Source organism: Dreissena polymorpha, chromosome 3 (assembly GCF_020536995.1).
Source record: "Dreissena polymorpha isolate Duluth1 chromosome 3, UMN_Dpol_1.0, whole genome shotgun sequence".
Lineage (NCBI taxonomy): Eukaryota > Metazoa > Mollusca > Bivalvia > Myida > Dreissenidae > Dreissena > Dreissena polymorpha.
The window spans coordinates 15,203,287-15,221,206 of NC_068357.1; the positions used below are offsets into that span (position 1 = coordinate 15,203,287).

At 36.5% G+C, this 17,920-nt stretch overlaps 2 protein-coding genes across 6 annotated transcripts in view; one reads left to right on the forward strand and one right to left on the reverse strand.

Moving 5' to 3' along the window:
- Nucleotides 1-12,862, forward strand: part of LOC127873060 (mediator of RNA polymerase II transcription subunit 17-like) — a 40,562-nt gene extending 27,700 nt beyond the window's left edge. For 4 of the 5 annotated variants that reach the window (XM_052416637.1, XM_052416638.1, XM_052416640.1 and 1 more), the window contains 6 exons: nt 499-555; nt 1,732-1,866; nt 2,545-2,556; nt 5,154-5,277; nt 10,815-10,963; nt 12,253-12,862. In XM_052416637.1, coding sequence (XP_052272597.1) covers nt 499-555; nt 1,732-1,866; nt 2,545-2,556; nt 5,154-5,277; nt 10,815-10,963; nt 12,253-12,469 — 694 coding nt within the window. In that variant the 3' untranslated portion in view covers nt 12,470-12,862. The remainder of the gene's footprint in view (nt 1-498; nt 556-1,731; nt 1,867-2,544; nt 2,557-5,153; nt 5,278-10,814; nt 10,964-12,252) is intronic. The other variant, XM_052416639.1, reaches the window with a different exon arrangement.
- Nucleotides 12,863-13,009: 147 nt separating this feature from the next.
- LOC127873073 (uncharacterized protein C1orf198 homolog) lies at nt 13,010-17,857 on the reverse strand. The gene is made up of 4 exons (XM_052416656.1): nt 17,563-17,857; nt 15,958-16,008; nt 15,375-15,595; nt 13,010-14,890 (listed from the first exon to the last, which is right to left on the reverse strand). Exons 1-4 carry the CDS (start codon nt 17,830-17,832, stop codon nt 14,263-14,265), a joined length of 1,170 nt encoding a protein of 389 aa, XP_052272616.1. The 5' UTR covers nt 17,833-17,857; the 3' UTR covers nt 13,010-14,262.
- Between the last annotated feature and the right edge of the window lie 63 nt (nt 17,858-17,920).

Consider the following 17,920-nt stretch of genomic DNA (forward strand, 5'->3'; position numbering starts at 1 on the left):
TTACACTCAGATAATAAAGTTTATTAACTATTTATATACCACTTAGAGTATTTCTTATTTTAGCAGAAGATCCATAATGTGTTCTCACTGATTTTGGTGAGGTTTATAAGCCTGCTTTAAAATTTTCAATTTTAAACATGCAATTTTTTCATGTGACAGGAATTGGCTTATTTTATACCTGGTATTGGGTCATATCCAGAGTGGCAAAAAGTTGTAATATCCATAAATGTGTTATCTTTAAGTTAAGTATTTTCTGTTTTACCAGTATGTAAGTTTTATCAAGAATTATTCAAAAGTAATCAATCAAGCCAAAGTATTTTTTTCCAATTTGTTATTTTTTTTCTAACATCACAATTTCTCAGATGTTGGTAGTTTTCCAAAAAATGTTGAGAAAAAAAAATGTTGGACATAATATAAAAAAGTTTATACAGAAAATGTATTTGTTTCATGTTGTGAAACCATTTTACAGCTTATCAAAATATCTGGTTTATGTTTCAGTGAGACACTCTTGGAGCAGATTATACAGCAAGCAAGGCATGAGGTTCTCAAGTTTAGGTAAGTTAGCAGATTTTTAGCCCATTCTGGGAAAACTGGGCTTAATGCATCTGTGAAGTGTCATCCCAGATTAACTCTGTGCAGTCGATACAGTCTAATCAATTGCAACACTTTTCACTTTTATGGAATTTTGCATTGAAAGGAAGTCTTTTCCAAAAATAAATTCCAGTCTATGTTGCAAGTGTTGTTCCTCATTAGCCTGTGCAGACTGCACAGACTGATCTTTGGTGACACTTCATGCACATGCATTAAGCCCAGTTTTCCCAGAATGAGGCTCATTAACACTCAAAACTTGTACTCTATATCCAATACTTGGTTATTGTTATTTTCACTCTAAGGTATTGTCAATGAGCTGTAGACATATACAATCCAAACCAAATTAGATTAATTTATGATTTTCTGCTATTTTAAATTTTCTTTACACACATTTAAAAAAGCATGTGCTACTGTGGAAAGTCTGCCTCAAATGTGTGGTTGGTTCCAACTAAGACATGAAATCCATGAAAAGTACCATTAGCCCAAAACAATTAGCATAATTGGCATGTTACTACTGCATTATACTCCTTGTTTGATGATGACAAAGTTTTACCCTTTTTGCATTGGTTAAAACAGACTGAAAACATATTTTTATGCTCCCGGTAGGGTGGCATAAAGCGCTTGAACTATCTGTCAGTCTGTCCGTCCGAAAACTTTAACATTGCCCATAACTTTTGCAATATTGAAGATAGCAACTTGATATTTGACATGCATGTGTATCTCATGGAGCTGCACATTTTGAGTGGTGAAAGGTCAAGGTCATCCTGCAAGGTCAAAGGAAAAAAAATCACAAAAAAAATCAAAGTGGCGCAGTAGGGGGCATTGTGTTTCTGACAAACACATCTCTTGTTTGAGCTGCATTCTGGGAAAAAGGGTCTAAATGCATGTGCTTAAAGTGTCGTTCCAGATTAGCCTGTGCAGTCTGCATAGGCTAATCAGGGACGACTCTTTCCGCTTGTGTGGTATTTTTGGTTTACAAAAGTCTCTTAGCAAAAATCCAGTCTAGTCGGAAAGTGTTGTCCTGAATAGCGTGTGCGGACTGGACTGCACGTGCTTATCTGGGACAACACCTTCTGCACATCAAGCCCCATTTTCTCCAGCTAGGCTCTTTTTTTATGCTTTGCTGTTTACTACCACTAGGACCATGGCCACCATAGACCGTCTAGCGGAGGAAGTTCGAGATCCACAGATCATGGCCCACTGGTCGTGTCTCAACAGTCCCCTGCAGTCAAACGTAAAAATCATCATCACCTCCAGCGGATATGAGGCTGTCAGGTACATTAACAGTGTATTATTTGGTCAAATTTTGGATGACCCCATTCCCAATCTCCAAAAGTTTATATCTTTCCTGACTGATTGAGTAAAAATCCCCATTGAAGTTTTCCTGAATAAATTTGTGATCATTTTTTATTTTTATTAATTGCAACATAGTTAATTTGAGCTCTTTAAGTTGAACCTTGGTAAATATATTGTTGAAAACTCGCGAATTTTCACATTTAAAGTATTTGTACGACAAAAAACAAATTCCCCAATCTCAAAATGGTGAAAAAATAAATAAATTTTAATTATAGACACAATCCTTTTTTATCCCCTGCCAAAGGAAGAGGGACATAGAATTGGGGTTGTCAGTCTGTCCAGCTGTCACACAACATTTATTCTGCGGGGTATATCGATTCGACGAAATTTCTTGCTTGTCAAGAAATGGTTATATATTTAGAAAAGATAAGTTTATATGAGGTTTTGTATTTCAAGTTGGGGAAACATGTAGTGCTATAATGTTCCAATCAAAGGTAAACAACAAATATTTTGTGTGATTTGGAGAGAGGCATATTAATTATATAGTATTCACTTCCTGGAATACCTTTTCTCTCTATGTTAATTATCAGTTCACTTCCAGGTACAAGTTGTTCTTTTCCTTAAGCGCATTTGCATGCCAATTTCCCTCATTTTCAGGTCCCAAGGACTGTGAGTACATACTATCACTCTGTTTGTCAATGGAATATAACAAATAGCAGTTTAAATCGACTTTGACATATTGCCTATCTACATTAAAGTTACACAGTTCTATGAATACACATCTGATTTTGTTTGAAATCTTTGCCACTGTAGTTTAACTGCCTAGCCTTTTCTCTTGAGAACACAAGTTTGGAGAAAGCTTGCACTGTCACAATAAAAGGGGCTCTCCAACTAGCTCTAGCATTTTTGCGAAGTGTCTTGTTATTAACCTAACTTTATTTCAAATTACACTCTGAAAAGAAATTATCTGCCCTACAATGCTAGCTACCAGTCTTACTGACACTGCTTTTTCTCTTGTTTGAAAGATAAAGCTTTTTTCTAGTCTAGTCACTCTGTTCACAGTTATGAACAACTGGTTTGTATGCATGTCTTGCACATGCCCAAGCCATTCTACTCGCTGAGAAGGAATCCAATTACATATAAACTCCGGCAATGAACATCCAAATTCGTTGAGTCATTTGCATATGGCTCTATTGGTGCAAAAAAGGTGTTGTGTGCCTTTTAATTTCAATGTCACATGGTAACTTTTTGCACCAATGGGGGATATTATAATGCTTTTCATATTCTACATTGCAACGTAGAATCTAGTAAATATAAGACCAGTTGTTTTAATGCCGAACCCACGCTAATTAAACTTATAACACTGCTTGCTATTCTCTTCTTAGTTTAAACTTAAATATGTTCCTTGAATATATCAAAGGGATAAATGCTCCTTTTATATTGTAAGTAAATAAGAAAAATTTGTCTCAAATAAATGAAGGCTTCCCATTCTTATTAAATGTTAGCGGATTAACAACAGGTGGAATGCCACAATGACCTTCAGTCTACTTACTGGGAAACTTACAGTAATGATTTCAGCACAAGGATTCTTTTGATCCATTTCATCTTTTAGAACTTTCTGTATGTAACCGTTTTCGGACGAAAACAGAACGACCTATTTGGAGATAACGGGGTTCTATACATAAAACAAATTATCTTATTGTTCAATGTTTTTGGTGAACATTCAGCCCTCCTTGTCAATGACCTATGCGCCTCAAAGGGTTTTGCGCACCTTTGCAATTTTAGATGAAGTTGCTGGCTTCCAATATGGCCTGTTACGCACACCACATGACTTTTTGTGTTATTGCCTTTAAGTTTTCAATTGCTGCGCCTCTGCCTTGTATTTGTGTTGGAAATAAATTTAAGTCATTAGACATGTAAAACAGTTACACAAATATGTAAGCTGTTTAAAAACACCACACAGAATAGAAATTAAATGTCCAGTAATTTCTAAGTTTTCTTACAATAATAACCTACGGGAATTTTTATTGTGGTGCATCAAGATTTCTGGTTTTTAACAATTTATCAGCTTCCTCTAGTAATAAATTGTTTGTAAATGAACTATGCATTGCTACTATGTACTTCATGACACTTGATACTATGCTTGAGAATTGATTTAACTGATAATTTTTTTTTATGTCCCCCACTATAGTAGTGGGGGACATATTGTTTTTGCCCTGTCTGTTGGTTGGTTGTTCTGTTGGTTGGTTTGCGCCAACTTTAACATTTTGCAATAACATTTGCTATATTGAAGATAGCAACTTCATATTTGGCATGCATGTGTATCTCATGAAGCTGCACATTTTGAGTGGTGAAAGGTCAAGGTCATCCTTCAAGGTCAGAGGTCAGATATATGTGGCCCAAATCGCTTATTTTATAAATACTTTTGCAATATCGAAGATAGCAACTTGATATTTGGCATGCATGTGTATCTCATGGAGCTGCACTTTTTGAGTTGTGAAAGGTCAAGGTCATCCTTCAAGGTCAAATATAATGTCACTTCTGCAATATTGAAGCTAGCAATTTTATATTTGAAATGCGTGTGTATCTCAAGGAGCTGCACATTTTGAGTGGTGAAAGGTCAAGGTCGCCGTGGTGTAATGGATATGGTGTCTGCCTTGCGACCGGGAGGTCACGGGTTCGATATCCACCATGGGAGCATTCTTTAGATCTCCCCAAAAGACACCAAGTACTGGTTCTAGTCCCAGGAAACGGACTCGAGAGCGTTTATATAAGCCTTAGGCTTTCGATACAATCGAGCTAAAATAAATAGGTTTAAACTAAAGGTCAAGGTCATCCTTCAAGTACAAACGTCATATAGGGGGACATTGTGTTTCACAAACACATCTTGCTTGTTTAGCTTTTATCTTTTCAATGAGTCCTTCAAATTTTTCAGCATCAATGCCCTGTTTTCTATTTAAGTCTGCTTCAACTTTTAATTAACGATATTACATATTAAATAAATGTGTTCTTCTATTTTGCGTGCAAGATGTGGCCACTCAGACGTTCTTTCTAGATCTGATTTTAAACACTATTTTCTTCTATAAATATCACTTACAAACTAACTAATGCTATGATACTATATAAGCGTATGTTTTCGTCAAGATCATCAAGTGGTACAATTTTTGCAGTCCGCACAGGCTAAACAGGGACGCCACTTTCTGCTTTTATGGTATTTTTGTATGATAAGGATGAGAAATTATCATATTTAATGGCCTTGTTCACAGGGTGACGTTTCAGTCTCTGGACCTGGAGATCGGAGTGGACAGTCTCAAGGCTGTCACCAAGGACAGACGCGTGCTACAGCTGGGATTCCAGGAGAAAGAGGTGGAGGACCTCATACGCTGGCAGGTAGGGGCGTAATTCATAAGTGTAAAGTATCATCCCACCTAAAGTAGATTAGTCTGCACAGGATTACCACGAAAGACACTTTCCACCTATAGTAGATTTTCGCTTAGAAGAGACTATCTTAAAATGAAATTAGTTATTAAAGCATAAAGTGTCATCCCTGACTAGCCATGCGTAAAGCTTAGTTTTCTGAGAACTAGGCTCAAATTGTGATCCTTTCAAGTATTAATGTTTCTTTTTTTGATAATTTTTCTGCAAATGTTTCTTTTTCGTATATGGGTTGGTTACTATGAAGTTGTCAACATATTTTGCTTAAAATGGAGCGTCTTTTTTAACTCTGCTGTTTTTGGAGAAAACCCGAGGTATTGTCATAGCTCAGTGATTTTTTTTGCTTTAATTTGTTACAGCCTGTGCCATTTGAATTGGGAAAATTAGCGCGATAAACCGTCAAATTGGGAAAAATAGCGCGATAAACCATGAAATTGGGAAAAATTAAGCATTATAAATAGGATTATAAGTAACAGAAGTGATATTGTTTTTAAGTGCATGTTCAGAGAGTTTTCTAGAAAAGGAGTCTGGTCAAATTGGTTGTTTTTTTTAATCAATAAAAGTGGCAAGTTTGGGAATGATTTATGGACAAAAATGACTAAATTCATAAATTCAAGTTATATATTTTGTAAGATGTTTTAAAAATAAAGTTGAGACCTAGATTTAAGAAATCATAATTAAGTTATATGAGACTTCTTTCTAAAAAAAAATAAAAAAAAATTGGTTTTTTTTTTTTTTTTGGGAAGTTGGGCTTTTTTTGGGGAAATTTTGGTTAGATTTTTGGGAAAAAACGTGTACTTTTGCGATTGGGAAGCAGCCGAAATTCGGCTGTAAATTTGAGCAAAAAAAATCACTGTAGCTAGCTCGTCGTCTGCCGTCGGGTGTCTGCGTCATGCTAAACCTTAATATTGGCTCTAAAATCAAACTGCTTCCACCTACAACTTTGAAACTTTGTATGTAGCTGCACTGTGATTAGTTCTACACGCCACACCCATTTTTGGGTCACTAGTTCAAAGGTCAAGGTCACTGTGACCTCTTATATAAAACTTTAACATAGGCTCTAAAATCAAAGTGCTTCCACATACAACTTTGAAACTTTTTATGTAGATGCACCTTGATGATGTCTACATGCCACACCCATTTTTGGGTCACTAGGTCAAGATCACTGTGACCTCTAATTTAAGCTTTAACATAGGCTCTAAAATCAAAGTGCTTCCACCTACAACTTTGAAACTTCATATGTAGATGCACCTTGATGAGTTCTACACGCCACACCCATTTTTGGGTCACTAGGTCAAGGTCAATGTGACCTCTAATATAAAACTTTAACATAGGCTCTAAAATCAAAGTGCTTCCACCTACAACATTGAAACTTCATATGTAGATGCACCTTGATGAGTTCTACACGCCACACTCATTTTTGGGTCACTAGGTCAAAGGTCAAGGTCACTGTGACCTCTAATATAAAACCTTTACATAGGCTCTAAAATCAAAGTGCTTCCACCTACAATTTTGAAACTTCATATGTAGAATCACCTTGATGAGTTCTACACGCCACACCCATTTTTGGGTCACTAGGTCAAAAGTCAAGGTCACTGTGACCTCTAATATAAAACTTCTGACAAGCTTTTATTTTTTCAAAACTGCAACCTCAGCCGAGCGGTGGTACCCGCTATGCGGTGCTCTTGTTGGTATATGAGTCTACCTACATGACTTTCAGATGAAGTTTGAGTTTCATTCCAGTCCATTGATTTATTTGGTGTTATGGGCCTTAGGCTTATTATTTTTTTCAACATTAACCATTTTCTTGATTTTTTATGATTTTTTTTCTATATTATAACGTTTTTTTTCAGATTTTTTGTAAAAAAAGCTTTCAGATATTCAGCTGTTTTTTTTTAAGTATGTGAGTTTACCTACATGACTACATACAGATGAGCTGTGAGTTTTGTTCCGGTCTATCGATTGTTGACTAAGTTATGGGCCTTCGACTTTAAAATTTAGCTGATTTTGGTATGCAGGGGTGTCAATTTTCCGGATTATTCCGGAAATCGGATTTGAGCCGTCCAGGTTTGATTTTGAGGTGAATGTAAATCGGATGAGTTTGTTTAAGGCGGGTGGGGGTAGGGACAAAATTCTTTTAGTGCGGGATCATTTCAGAACGAATATTGTTATAGCATCGTCGGCATTCTGGACATTTGCGCTTGGTACTGATTTTATTTATTGATTTCTGATTGGTAAGCGGCTGGCACTGACATCAGCAGTAACTGGCAAAGTAAAGCGCTGCAATATCATATTTTAAAACAATATGTTAATCAAATTATATATTGACTGCGTATTTGCTAGGTTACTGGTTACTGGTTTTCATTTTCTGCAGTCAAACGATATGCATATTTTATTTCATTTGCAAATGATGTATCGCGACATGTTTTCGGACAGTCTTTTTCTGATACGCTGGTTTGTCAATTTTAATTTAATTTCGAAGTTCTTAATATCATTTGTTTAGAATGACAAATACATCTGCGGTGTTACGGATGGTTTGGTTTATAATATTTCGTATTGTACTCACCAGAAAATGCACCTAAAAAAGAACAATAAGCTAGGGCTCGGGGGGTTGGGCCCTCTCTTCCCTTTATCATACGGCTTTATATTCCGGATTTTAAATTGGGGACAATTGACACCCCTGGGTATGTGAGTCTACCTACATGACTTACAGATCAAGTTTGAGTTTTGTTCTTGTATATTGATTTTTGACAAAGTAACAGGCTTTGGACTTAGGTAAAAAAAAAATCAGATACTGCCCATCTTTGCAAGGCCCTTATTTTTGTCAAATATATAAAATTTCAATTCGGATATAGCTGCTATGTGGCTTCAAAGTGCAGTAGGGAACAGTGTGTTTCACAAACGCAGCTCTTATTATGCCCCCCTTCAAAGAAGAGGGGGTATATTGCTTTGCTCATGTCGGTCGGTCCGTCCGTCCGTCCACCAGGTGGTTGTCATACGATAACTCAAGAACGCTTGGGCCTAGGATCATGAAACTTCATAGGTACATTGATCATGCTTGCAGATGACCCCTATTGATTTTGAGGCCATTAGGTCAAAGGTCAAGGTCACGGTGACTCGAAATAGTAAAATGGTTTTTGAATGATAACTCAAGAATGCATACGCGGCCAACAGGGCACACTCTGAATAATATTACTGAAGCAACTGGTCTGTAATCCTAAATCTATTATTATCAGTCCAATGAAACATCATCCTTTTAATATGAGATTTTTTGTATATTTTGTATATTAAATATTGTGTTAATGTTTAATTTTGTTGATTAATATAAATATAAGCAGGACAGGGGAGGTAATACACTATATACAGGGGAAACAAATGCAATAAGTTTAAATTTATTGTTACAGCATTTGCCTCCCTTGTAATATATTTAAATTTTACCAAATGTAAGGCTAACTGCATTTTTGTAATGCATACTACTACTACTACTACTGCTGCTGGTGCTGCTACTGCAGCTGCTGCTGCTGCTACTACTACTACTACTTCTACTACTACTACTACTACTACTACTACTACTACTACTACTACTACTACTACTACTACTACTACTACTACTACTCTACTTCTGCTACTGCTACTACTACTATCACTACTACTATTACTACTTCTACTGCTACTACTAGTACCACTTCTACTACTACTACTACTACCACTACTACTACTACTACTACTACTACTACTACTACTACTACTACTACTACTACTACTACTACTACTACTACTACTACTACTACTACTACTCCTCCTCCTCCTTCACCACCACCACCACCACCACCACCACCACCACCACCACCACCACCACCACCACCTTTAATGTTTCAGCATTTGCCTCCCTTGTAAAATATTTAAATTTTACCAAATGTAAGGCTAACTGCATTTTTGTAATGCATACTACTACTACTACTACTACTGCTGCTGCTGCTACTGCAGCTGCTGCTCCTACTACTTCTACTACTACTTCTATTATTACTACTACTACTACTACTACTACTACTACTACTACTACTACTACTACTACTACTACTACTACTACTACTACTACTACTACTACTACTACTCTACTACTACTACTACTACTACTACTACTACTACTACTACTACTACTACTACTACTACAACTACTACTCCTACTACTACTTCTACTACTACTACTACTCTACTACTGCTACTACTACTATTACTACTACTATTACTACTTCTACTGCTACTACTAGTACTACTTCTACTACTATTACTACTACTACTACTACTACTACTACTACAACTACTACTACTACTACTACTACAACTACTACTACTACTACTACTACTACTACTACTACTACTACTACTACTACTACTACTCCTCCTCCTCCTCCTCCTACTATTACTACTACTATTACTACTTCTACTGCTACTACTAGTACTACTTCTACTACTATTACTACTACTACTACTACTACTACTACTACAACTACTACTACTACTACTACTACAACTACTACTACTACTACTACTACTACTACTACTACTACTACTACTACTACTACTACTATTACTACTTCTACTACTACTTCTATTATTACTACTACTACTACTACTACTACTACTACTACTACTACTACTACTACTACTACTACTACTACTACTACTACTACTCCTCCTCCTCCTCCACCACCACCATCACCACCACCACCACAGTGACAGAAAACGTATTCACACAATGGCTGCTACTACAACTTATAGCCCATATAGGGGGGCATGCATGTTTTACAAACAGCCCTTGTTTTATTTGTTAAGTTCATTGAAATCGATTATTGAATTTGCAAACAAACTTGATTCAATCCATTTCAAAAGAAAAACAGCTTTTCTTAACTGCTGTCAATTCCCTTTGATTTTTTTTTATTTAAATGACATCACAAATATTTGCACTTAAATCAAGTGGTCAAATTCTTTTTTGTTTCTTGTTTTCAGTCCCTGAAAGGTTTATTTAAAGGGATAAAATCTACAATCAGATGCTATGTTTATAAAAGCAAATGTACTAAAGATGTAAATGTTAGTAGCCACTTTCTATTATGCAATAATTACCCTCTGGTCAATAATATCCTTAGATGGAGATTGTCAGGTGATTATCACATAATGCATCTAATCAGTAACCTTTGAATAAGCTGCGCTCTCGGAAAACAGGGCTTAATGAATGAGCATAAAGCGTCATCTCAGTTTAGCCTGTGCAATTTGCTCTGGCTACTGTAATCAGGCACAACACTTTCTGCTTTAATTGTATGTTTTGTTTAAAGGAAGCCTCTTCTTAGCGGAAAATCCAGTTTAGGCTGAAAGTGTTGTCCCTGATGCATTGTGGATGACATTTTACGCACATGCATTAAGCCCCTTTTTCCCAGAGCGAGGCTCATATTATCCTGAATCCTTCAGAATCACTGCTTATGGTATTATTTCAGATCTCGCAACACCACATTGCCCTTTCCCAGAACATTGCGCGCATGATTGGCTGGGAGGTGCTGGGTTGCAATGGCTGCAATGGGGTGGGAGCCATGGAGGGGTTCGCGTCCAGCTCCTCCATTCAGCTGGTGGCACCAAAAAATGACAGGTATGGCAAGTATATAACATGACGTTTGGAAAAAGCCTGCACTTGACAAATAAGTCCATTATCGGTCAACTTTGTCACAAGATGCTCATGGTCAGCTTTTTGTTGTTGCCTCTTGTTCATCGTGTTATATATATATATTATATATCAACATTTACCTTGTTAATACTCAAAAGCCACATTTATTGTACAATCTTCATGAAACTTGGTCAGAATATTTGTCCCAATGATATCTGAGCTGAGTTGGAAAATGGTTCTGGTCTGTTGAAAAACATGGCTGCCACGGGGCGGGGCAGTTTTCCTTATATGGCTATAGTAAAACCTTGTTAACACTATAGAGTGACATTTTAAGTCCAATCTTCATGAAACTTGGTTGGAACATTTGCTTTAATGATATTTGGGCTGAGTTTAAAAAAGGTTCCGGTCTGTTGAAAACCATGGCCACCAGGGGGGCGGGGCAGATTTTCTAATATGGCTCTAGTGAAACCTTGTTAGTGCTCTAAAAGTCACATTTTAAGTTCAATCTTCATGAAAGTTGGTACGGACATATTTTTAGTCTCAATTAAATCTGAGCTGTATTCCAAACTCCATCATTTGAGACAAAGAAAGCTAGGTCACTTGGTAAAAATTGAAGAAGAAAGGTCTAAATCATTTCAAGTCAGAATAGTTAAGGTCCTTTGTTTCTCAGGTGAGTGCCTTAAGTCCCATAGCCCTCTTATTCAAATTATTTGTTTTGGTGCAAATTAAATGCAAAAAGGCATTAAGAATTTTCTTCATCTGCTTGTTGTAGTTGTAGTTGTTGTTGATTGGCTTTTTATATTCCTGTACCTTTATCCAAAATATGAGGACCTTGACAGCCTATATTGATAGCCTGTTGAACATTTGGAGGATGAAATATGATTCAAGAGAATAGAAAGAACACAGTTAATAACATGTGTTAGTAACTTTTATGACTTTTATAGAGTAACAAGTATTTAAGCAAAGCAAATTTCATGATCAGATGAAAATCCATGGAAATCTTTTTCTTGATTTAACCTTGACCCATTTATGCCTAGCGTCTAGAAAAAAGGCCTTGGCAAACAGCATAGACCCAGATGAGACGCCGCATGATGCGGCATCTCATCAGGATCTGCGCTTTTTGCTTAAAGGAATTTCTGTAAGAAATATTCTAAATATAGAAATAAATATACTCGACATCCCAAATTTTGGAAATAAATTGATCCAATTTAGAAGGATAGGTGAGTCCACTAGGCATAAACGGGTTAACTTTGTTTTCACCTTTTTTCTTTCAGAATGTTGCTGATAAAGAGTGGACCTACGTCAGGCCTGCACGTGTTTCTAAAAATAGACAATAAAGATAACCTTGACCCCAGCTTGGCAGCCCTTGTGGATCCTAAATGGCTGAACCTTGGTGGAACGTTCCGAGAAATTGACATGGAACAAATCGAAGGTGGAAACCTTGCCACCAAATTGGAACTCATAATGGCGATGGTTTGTAAAAAGCGATGATACTGAATGCAGAAGGAAGCTTGGATTGTGAACTATTTGATGATGCCATTTGTTGAAGAAGATTTAAGATGTTCACATACCTATGTTCTACAAAGAATGATCCAGCAGCTCATCTAGAATCTCTTTGATAAGTGCAAGGTATGACGCAACAAAACAGTTGCGCCCATTCCATAGTCAATGACTCATGGTGCCGAAAACATGCGTTAAAATGGTGGCATATCTTCAGCTGATTACGAACTGTGAACTCAGTCGGAGCCTGTGACAAAATGCCTTAGTATACTTGTTTATGCTACTGGTTTGGGTACATACCAGTATCATTTATGTATGATACTGTGCTCAGTAAAGGTTCAGTGTTGTACATGTCGGTATAATATTAAATATGCAATAGAACAAGTTGTTAGGTTATTTTTTCTGTATAATTCCAGATACATTTCAGGGGAAGTAGTTTGTGGGCATAATATATTATAACTTAGTGAAGCATTTAAATGAATTACCCAATTGCACAGTCATGGCAAATGATTGGCAACATTGAAGAAATACTTCAATTTCCAAAAACTGTTTTAATAAAAATACAGGCATTGATATACATAATTAATATATTTTGCATTTAAATAATTTCAAACAAAGCAATAATGTATAATACTATAATCAATAAAAATACAACCTATGTCCTAATAAACAACAGATACAAATCTGAATGCTGATCATTTCCATTTCTAACATGCTCTTGAAAAATATGTTTGAGTATACATGTATACAACCAGTTGATTGAGATAATTTATTGCACAAACTATCTGTTCTGAAATTTGAGATTCAAACACACTAGCAAAATCATTACATTTTTCATAATATGATTTATTTACATTGTTTGATACCTCTCCAAATAATAAATGTATTTAAAAAATTTACAAAAAAACTTACATAATATTCTTCCCAACATATTAACTTAAAGCACATCTTGAATGTAAATTATGATGTTGAAGATGGCAAGAGATCTGCATTAATACAGGCAGTGATGTGGCAATAAATGAGCAGCATTCCAGGAAAACTGGGCTTAATGCACGTGAATAGAATGTGTTGTCGTCACAGTTTAGCCTGTGCAGTCCCAAAAATCAGGGACAACACTTTCTCCCAATACTGAATTTTGGTTTAGAAGAGATTTCATTTGAACAAAAAATTCTATAAAAGTGGAAAGTATCTTGCTGATTAGCCTGCGCAGACTGCATATCGAATGCAAATATTAAATATGCAGTACTTTACAAACATGCATTAAACCCTGTTTTCACAGAAGCAGGCTCAAATAGACGTATATGCTTATTCATCTTCACTGACACAAGAGCAGGGACATAGCTTCATTTATGAACTATAGGCAAATGCCAATACATTTTTAAATAAAAATGCAAAAAATCCAAATAAAAATTGAAGAAGAGTTAAGGTAGCGAGGTCTTTCTTGGCACTGAGTAATTGATCTCTAAAGTTGTATAATACGTGTAGCTTAGTAGTGTCAAGCTGGGGCGGCATTCACTAAGTTGCAAAGGAACAACTTAAGTCAAAGGTACAAAAAAAATATTCAAATTCAATTAAGTTTATACTTGAAATACTGTATTAAAAATAAAAGTTGAATCTTTCCAAAGTAAAACCAAGATAAAATTGAATTGTAATGAACCAGCCATATACACTTACTATAATTTCAAGAAAGTTGAATAAAAGTTCCACTATGAACATTGTATACAGCCAACAAGGATGATTTAAATGAGATTGCCTTGAATTTCCAGTGAAAACATTTCGACACATTACCAATTGTCTAGGAAATCAAACCCAGTCTTGGAAAGCGACGAGGCATTGAGACTCGCTCTTTCTTCCGTCTGAATCTTGATCACTTCATCCTGGAAACTGTCGTCGTTCCCAAGCAGATCAGAGTTGTCTCCCCTGCTCATTTCTACGGAACCAGGCTCCTTCAGCAGCATCCTGTACGGGGAGGGAGTAGAGGAGCTCGTATCCTCATCATCATGGCCTTGATTCACAAATGAGGTAAAGTCGCTTTCGAGGACCGGATTATCAAATGCATGTCTTTCATCATCAATCATTGCCACGAGAGAATTGGAATCTTTTTCAGAACGGGATTTATTTGAAATAAGCGACTTGACAGATTTACTGACAGACTTGACTAACCGCTGATGTTGCGCCCCTGCTGGTACATGTTCGCGACTCTGACTGCTGCTCAAGGACCCGCTGAGGATTTCTCCGCTGGACAGAGACGGACTGCGAATTATTTCCAGAGAACCTGGGGAACTGGAGAGATTGTCTGCACTTGCCTTGAATGCGTAATTAACCTTGTCAGGAATGTGGGTAGGGATGGAAACAGGTTCAGTTTCAATTATTCCATTCTCTGTTGTCTTAATTGATTCCAAACCTGAAGATCTGAAAATACAAATAAAACTAGGGTATATATAAAGCTGATCATAGTTTTATTATTTTCTTGTCTGCTTAATCATTGTTCATGATTAACCGCGAGACAGACAAAAGGTGAGCTATAGCTTCATAATATTCTTATCTTTCATTCATCTTTATATTTACTTTTAAAAGAATCAACTTTTTTTTACGCCCTTGTGTTAATCTGCATATGCCATATTAAACATTCTCTAAATAATATTTTGACAATTCCACTGCAATTTGGGGGGGGGGGGGGAATATGTTTAGAAACATCTATTATTTTCAAAGAGACACAGACAATTATAACATAGTTTCTAAATCATGTAAAAGATTCAAATTAATAAATCATACCATAGATTTGTGTAAATTGGTGCTTGTAGAAATATAAAGAAACAACTAAAAAATCATTATACAGCCAGATAAGAGACCTGATGCCAAACATTGAACAGGATAGAACAGCGGGAAAATGTACCTTTTCTGTAATTTTGGCTGTTCAATTCCTCTAAGCAGCTCTGATGACCTCCATACAGCACCATACGACAAGACCGAGAACTCGCGCTCACTTGTTTGATTTTCCTTGTCTGCATCATTTTCAGAAAGCGTCTCGCTACTAGACTCCTTTCGTTTTCCCTTAGTGGGTACTTTGCACAAGGTGTCTGGCTCCAGATCATCAAGGGTTAGATCTTGTTGGCTCTGCCAAGATATAAATGTAATTATATACGAGGCACACAAAACGGGGCTTAATGCATGTGTGTTAAGTGTTGTCCCAGATAAGCCTTTGTAGTGTGCACGGCTAATCAAGGACGACACTTTCAGCGTTAATTCTATTTTTCATTTCAAGATAGCCTTTTATAGGAAGAATCCAGTTAAGGCTAATCTGCAACAACATTTTATGCTCATGCATTAGGCACCATTTTTTCAGAGAGCTGCTCGAATATCAAATGTACGTTTTCATATATTTTGTACTGTCAAAAAAGACTTTTTATAATTAATTTATAATCACAAATACTTATATGTTAAGTTGACCAGATGTAGATGAAAACAAAAATACTTACCTTTGTTCTCCAATTAAATGGCGAAGAGTGGTCATCTTGCCAAGTCCAGCACTGAAATAAAAACACATATATTTACTCATCATTTTTGTCATTTTAAGCAATAAGGCTTGGGATTTTATAAGTTATTCATGAGAATCAAAGTACACCAAATGTGAATATGTTAAAGAAAACTTGTGAGGAGTAGTGCATATGGTTCGGATTCAGGCCCCCCCCCCCCCTCCCCCCAATAGAACGCAGAATACTTAAATGATTACAAAATAACAAGGTCCAGTAAAATATGCTAAAGTACAGTAAAATTGAATAGAACCTCATGTACTATGGATTTTTTTTGTCTTTCCGATGGAGTGGACATAGAGGCCGCAATTATTTCTAATCAGTAATCTTCATGTTTACATCTTTGTTTATTTTTATCAAATTGATAGATTGAATTATGTATCTCATTCTGACCAACTGAAATGGCACATTTCCTCTGAATACTCTCAGTGCGAGGTAGTTTTCCAATAAAGATTTAAATCAAGATTCTGTAAAGTTTAAATGCATTACCCCATTAAATGTGTTTAAGTTTAAGCTGTTCATGCATCCAAAATGTAAGTGTTAAGCCTTCAGGTTAAAATATTTATGGAAGATTAAGTGTTTCTTTCTTGCTTGAAACTTACGCTCAAATCTAAGTCTTAACCACTGTAATATGTGTAACGAAGGAAAGTGTTCAATTAATGATTTAATCTTTTGACTGTAAGGCTTTGAGACAATGGCTAGATTGCTCTTTACTGGTCGCAATTGTTTACCACTATTGACAAAGCGGGTTTTGGGGCGGTAGCCCCCAATACTAAGGAAATATATAGGACAAAAAGGATTATTAGATGTTGCGTTAGGTGTTGCGGGTTAGAGTAGGCTTTTCTGTTCTTTTTTACATACCAGTAATGTGCAATTGCCCTGAGACAATATAATTAAGGACCAGAGCCCTACTAGAAATGCTAGTCAAAAATATTGTAACACCTTGACCACTGAGCAAAGGGTCCTTTGGGAATATTGTAAAAATACGGAGCTTCAATGGGGGATCGAACCCACGACCTCCAGAGTGGTAGTCAGACACTCTAACCGCGTCGCTGAAAAGCTAGCTCAACAGCAAGGCTGTTGGAATAGACCTTAAATCACTACACTCCTCCCCCTCTTAATGTTACAAGGCCAGACATGCCCGCTACAGCATGTCATATGACACTTTTTGCTATATTATAGTGTCGACCGCTTCACAAGCGGCTCCTTGAAGCTATTAGAAATGTTTCAAGGCCAGACATGCCTGCTACAGCATGTCATATGACACTTTTTGCTATATTATAGTGTCGACCGCTTCACAAGCGGCTCCTTGAAGCCATTAGAAAGCTCACACCCACGTTCTGAATCACAGTTCGTGTTTGCCTCGTCGCCATTATTGTAAAAATACGGAGCTTCAATGGGGGATCGAACCCACGACCTCCAGAGTGGTAGTCAGACACTAACCGCGTCACTGAAAAGCTAGCTCAACAGCAAGGCTGTTGGAATAGACCTTAAATCACTACAGGAATTCGCTGTTTGAAATACTGTCAGACAACGTCATTGTATACTTACATCATTATCGAAATCGAGAACAATTTTATCGCCAGTGTCGATTTTATATTTTGGAAAGGAAGTTTTATTAGTCAATGGTTTGTCAAGAGCTGAATATTTTTCTCTTGTTGTCAGATCTACTAAATAATCATCAATAAGCAGCTCTTGCTCCTTAAAACTAAGGTGTTTCCATTGGTGTTGTAATGCATAAGCCAATCTTTCTTCGTCCTTCACGATTTTCTTGGCGATTGGATTTACAGATGACAAATATTGAACATATCTGTCATCCATCTTCTTTGTTTTTACCGGAAGTTACTTAACGAGAAAAACCACACCTCATCATGTAAAACTGGTACTCAATTCAATCAAATAAATAGGT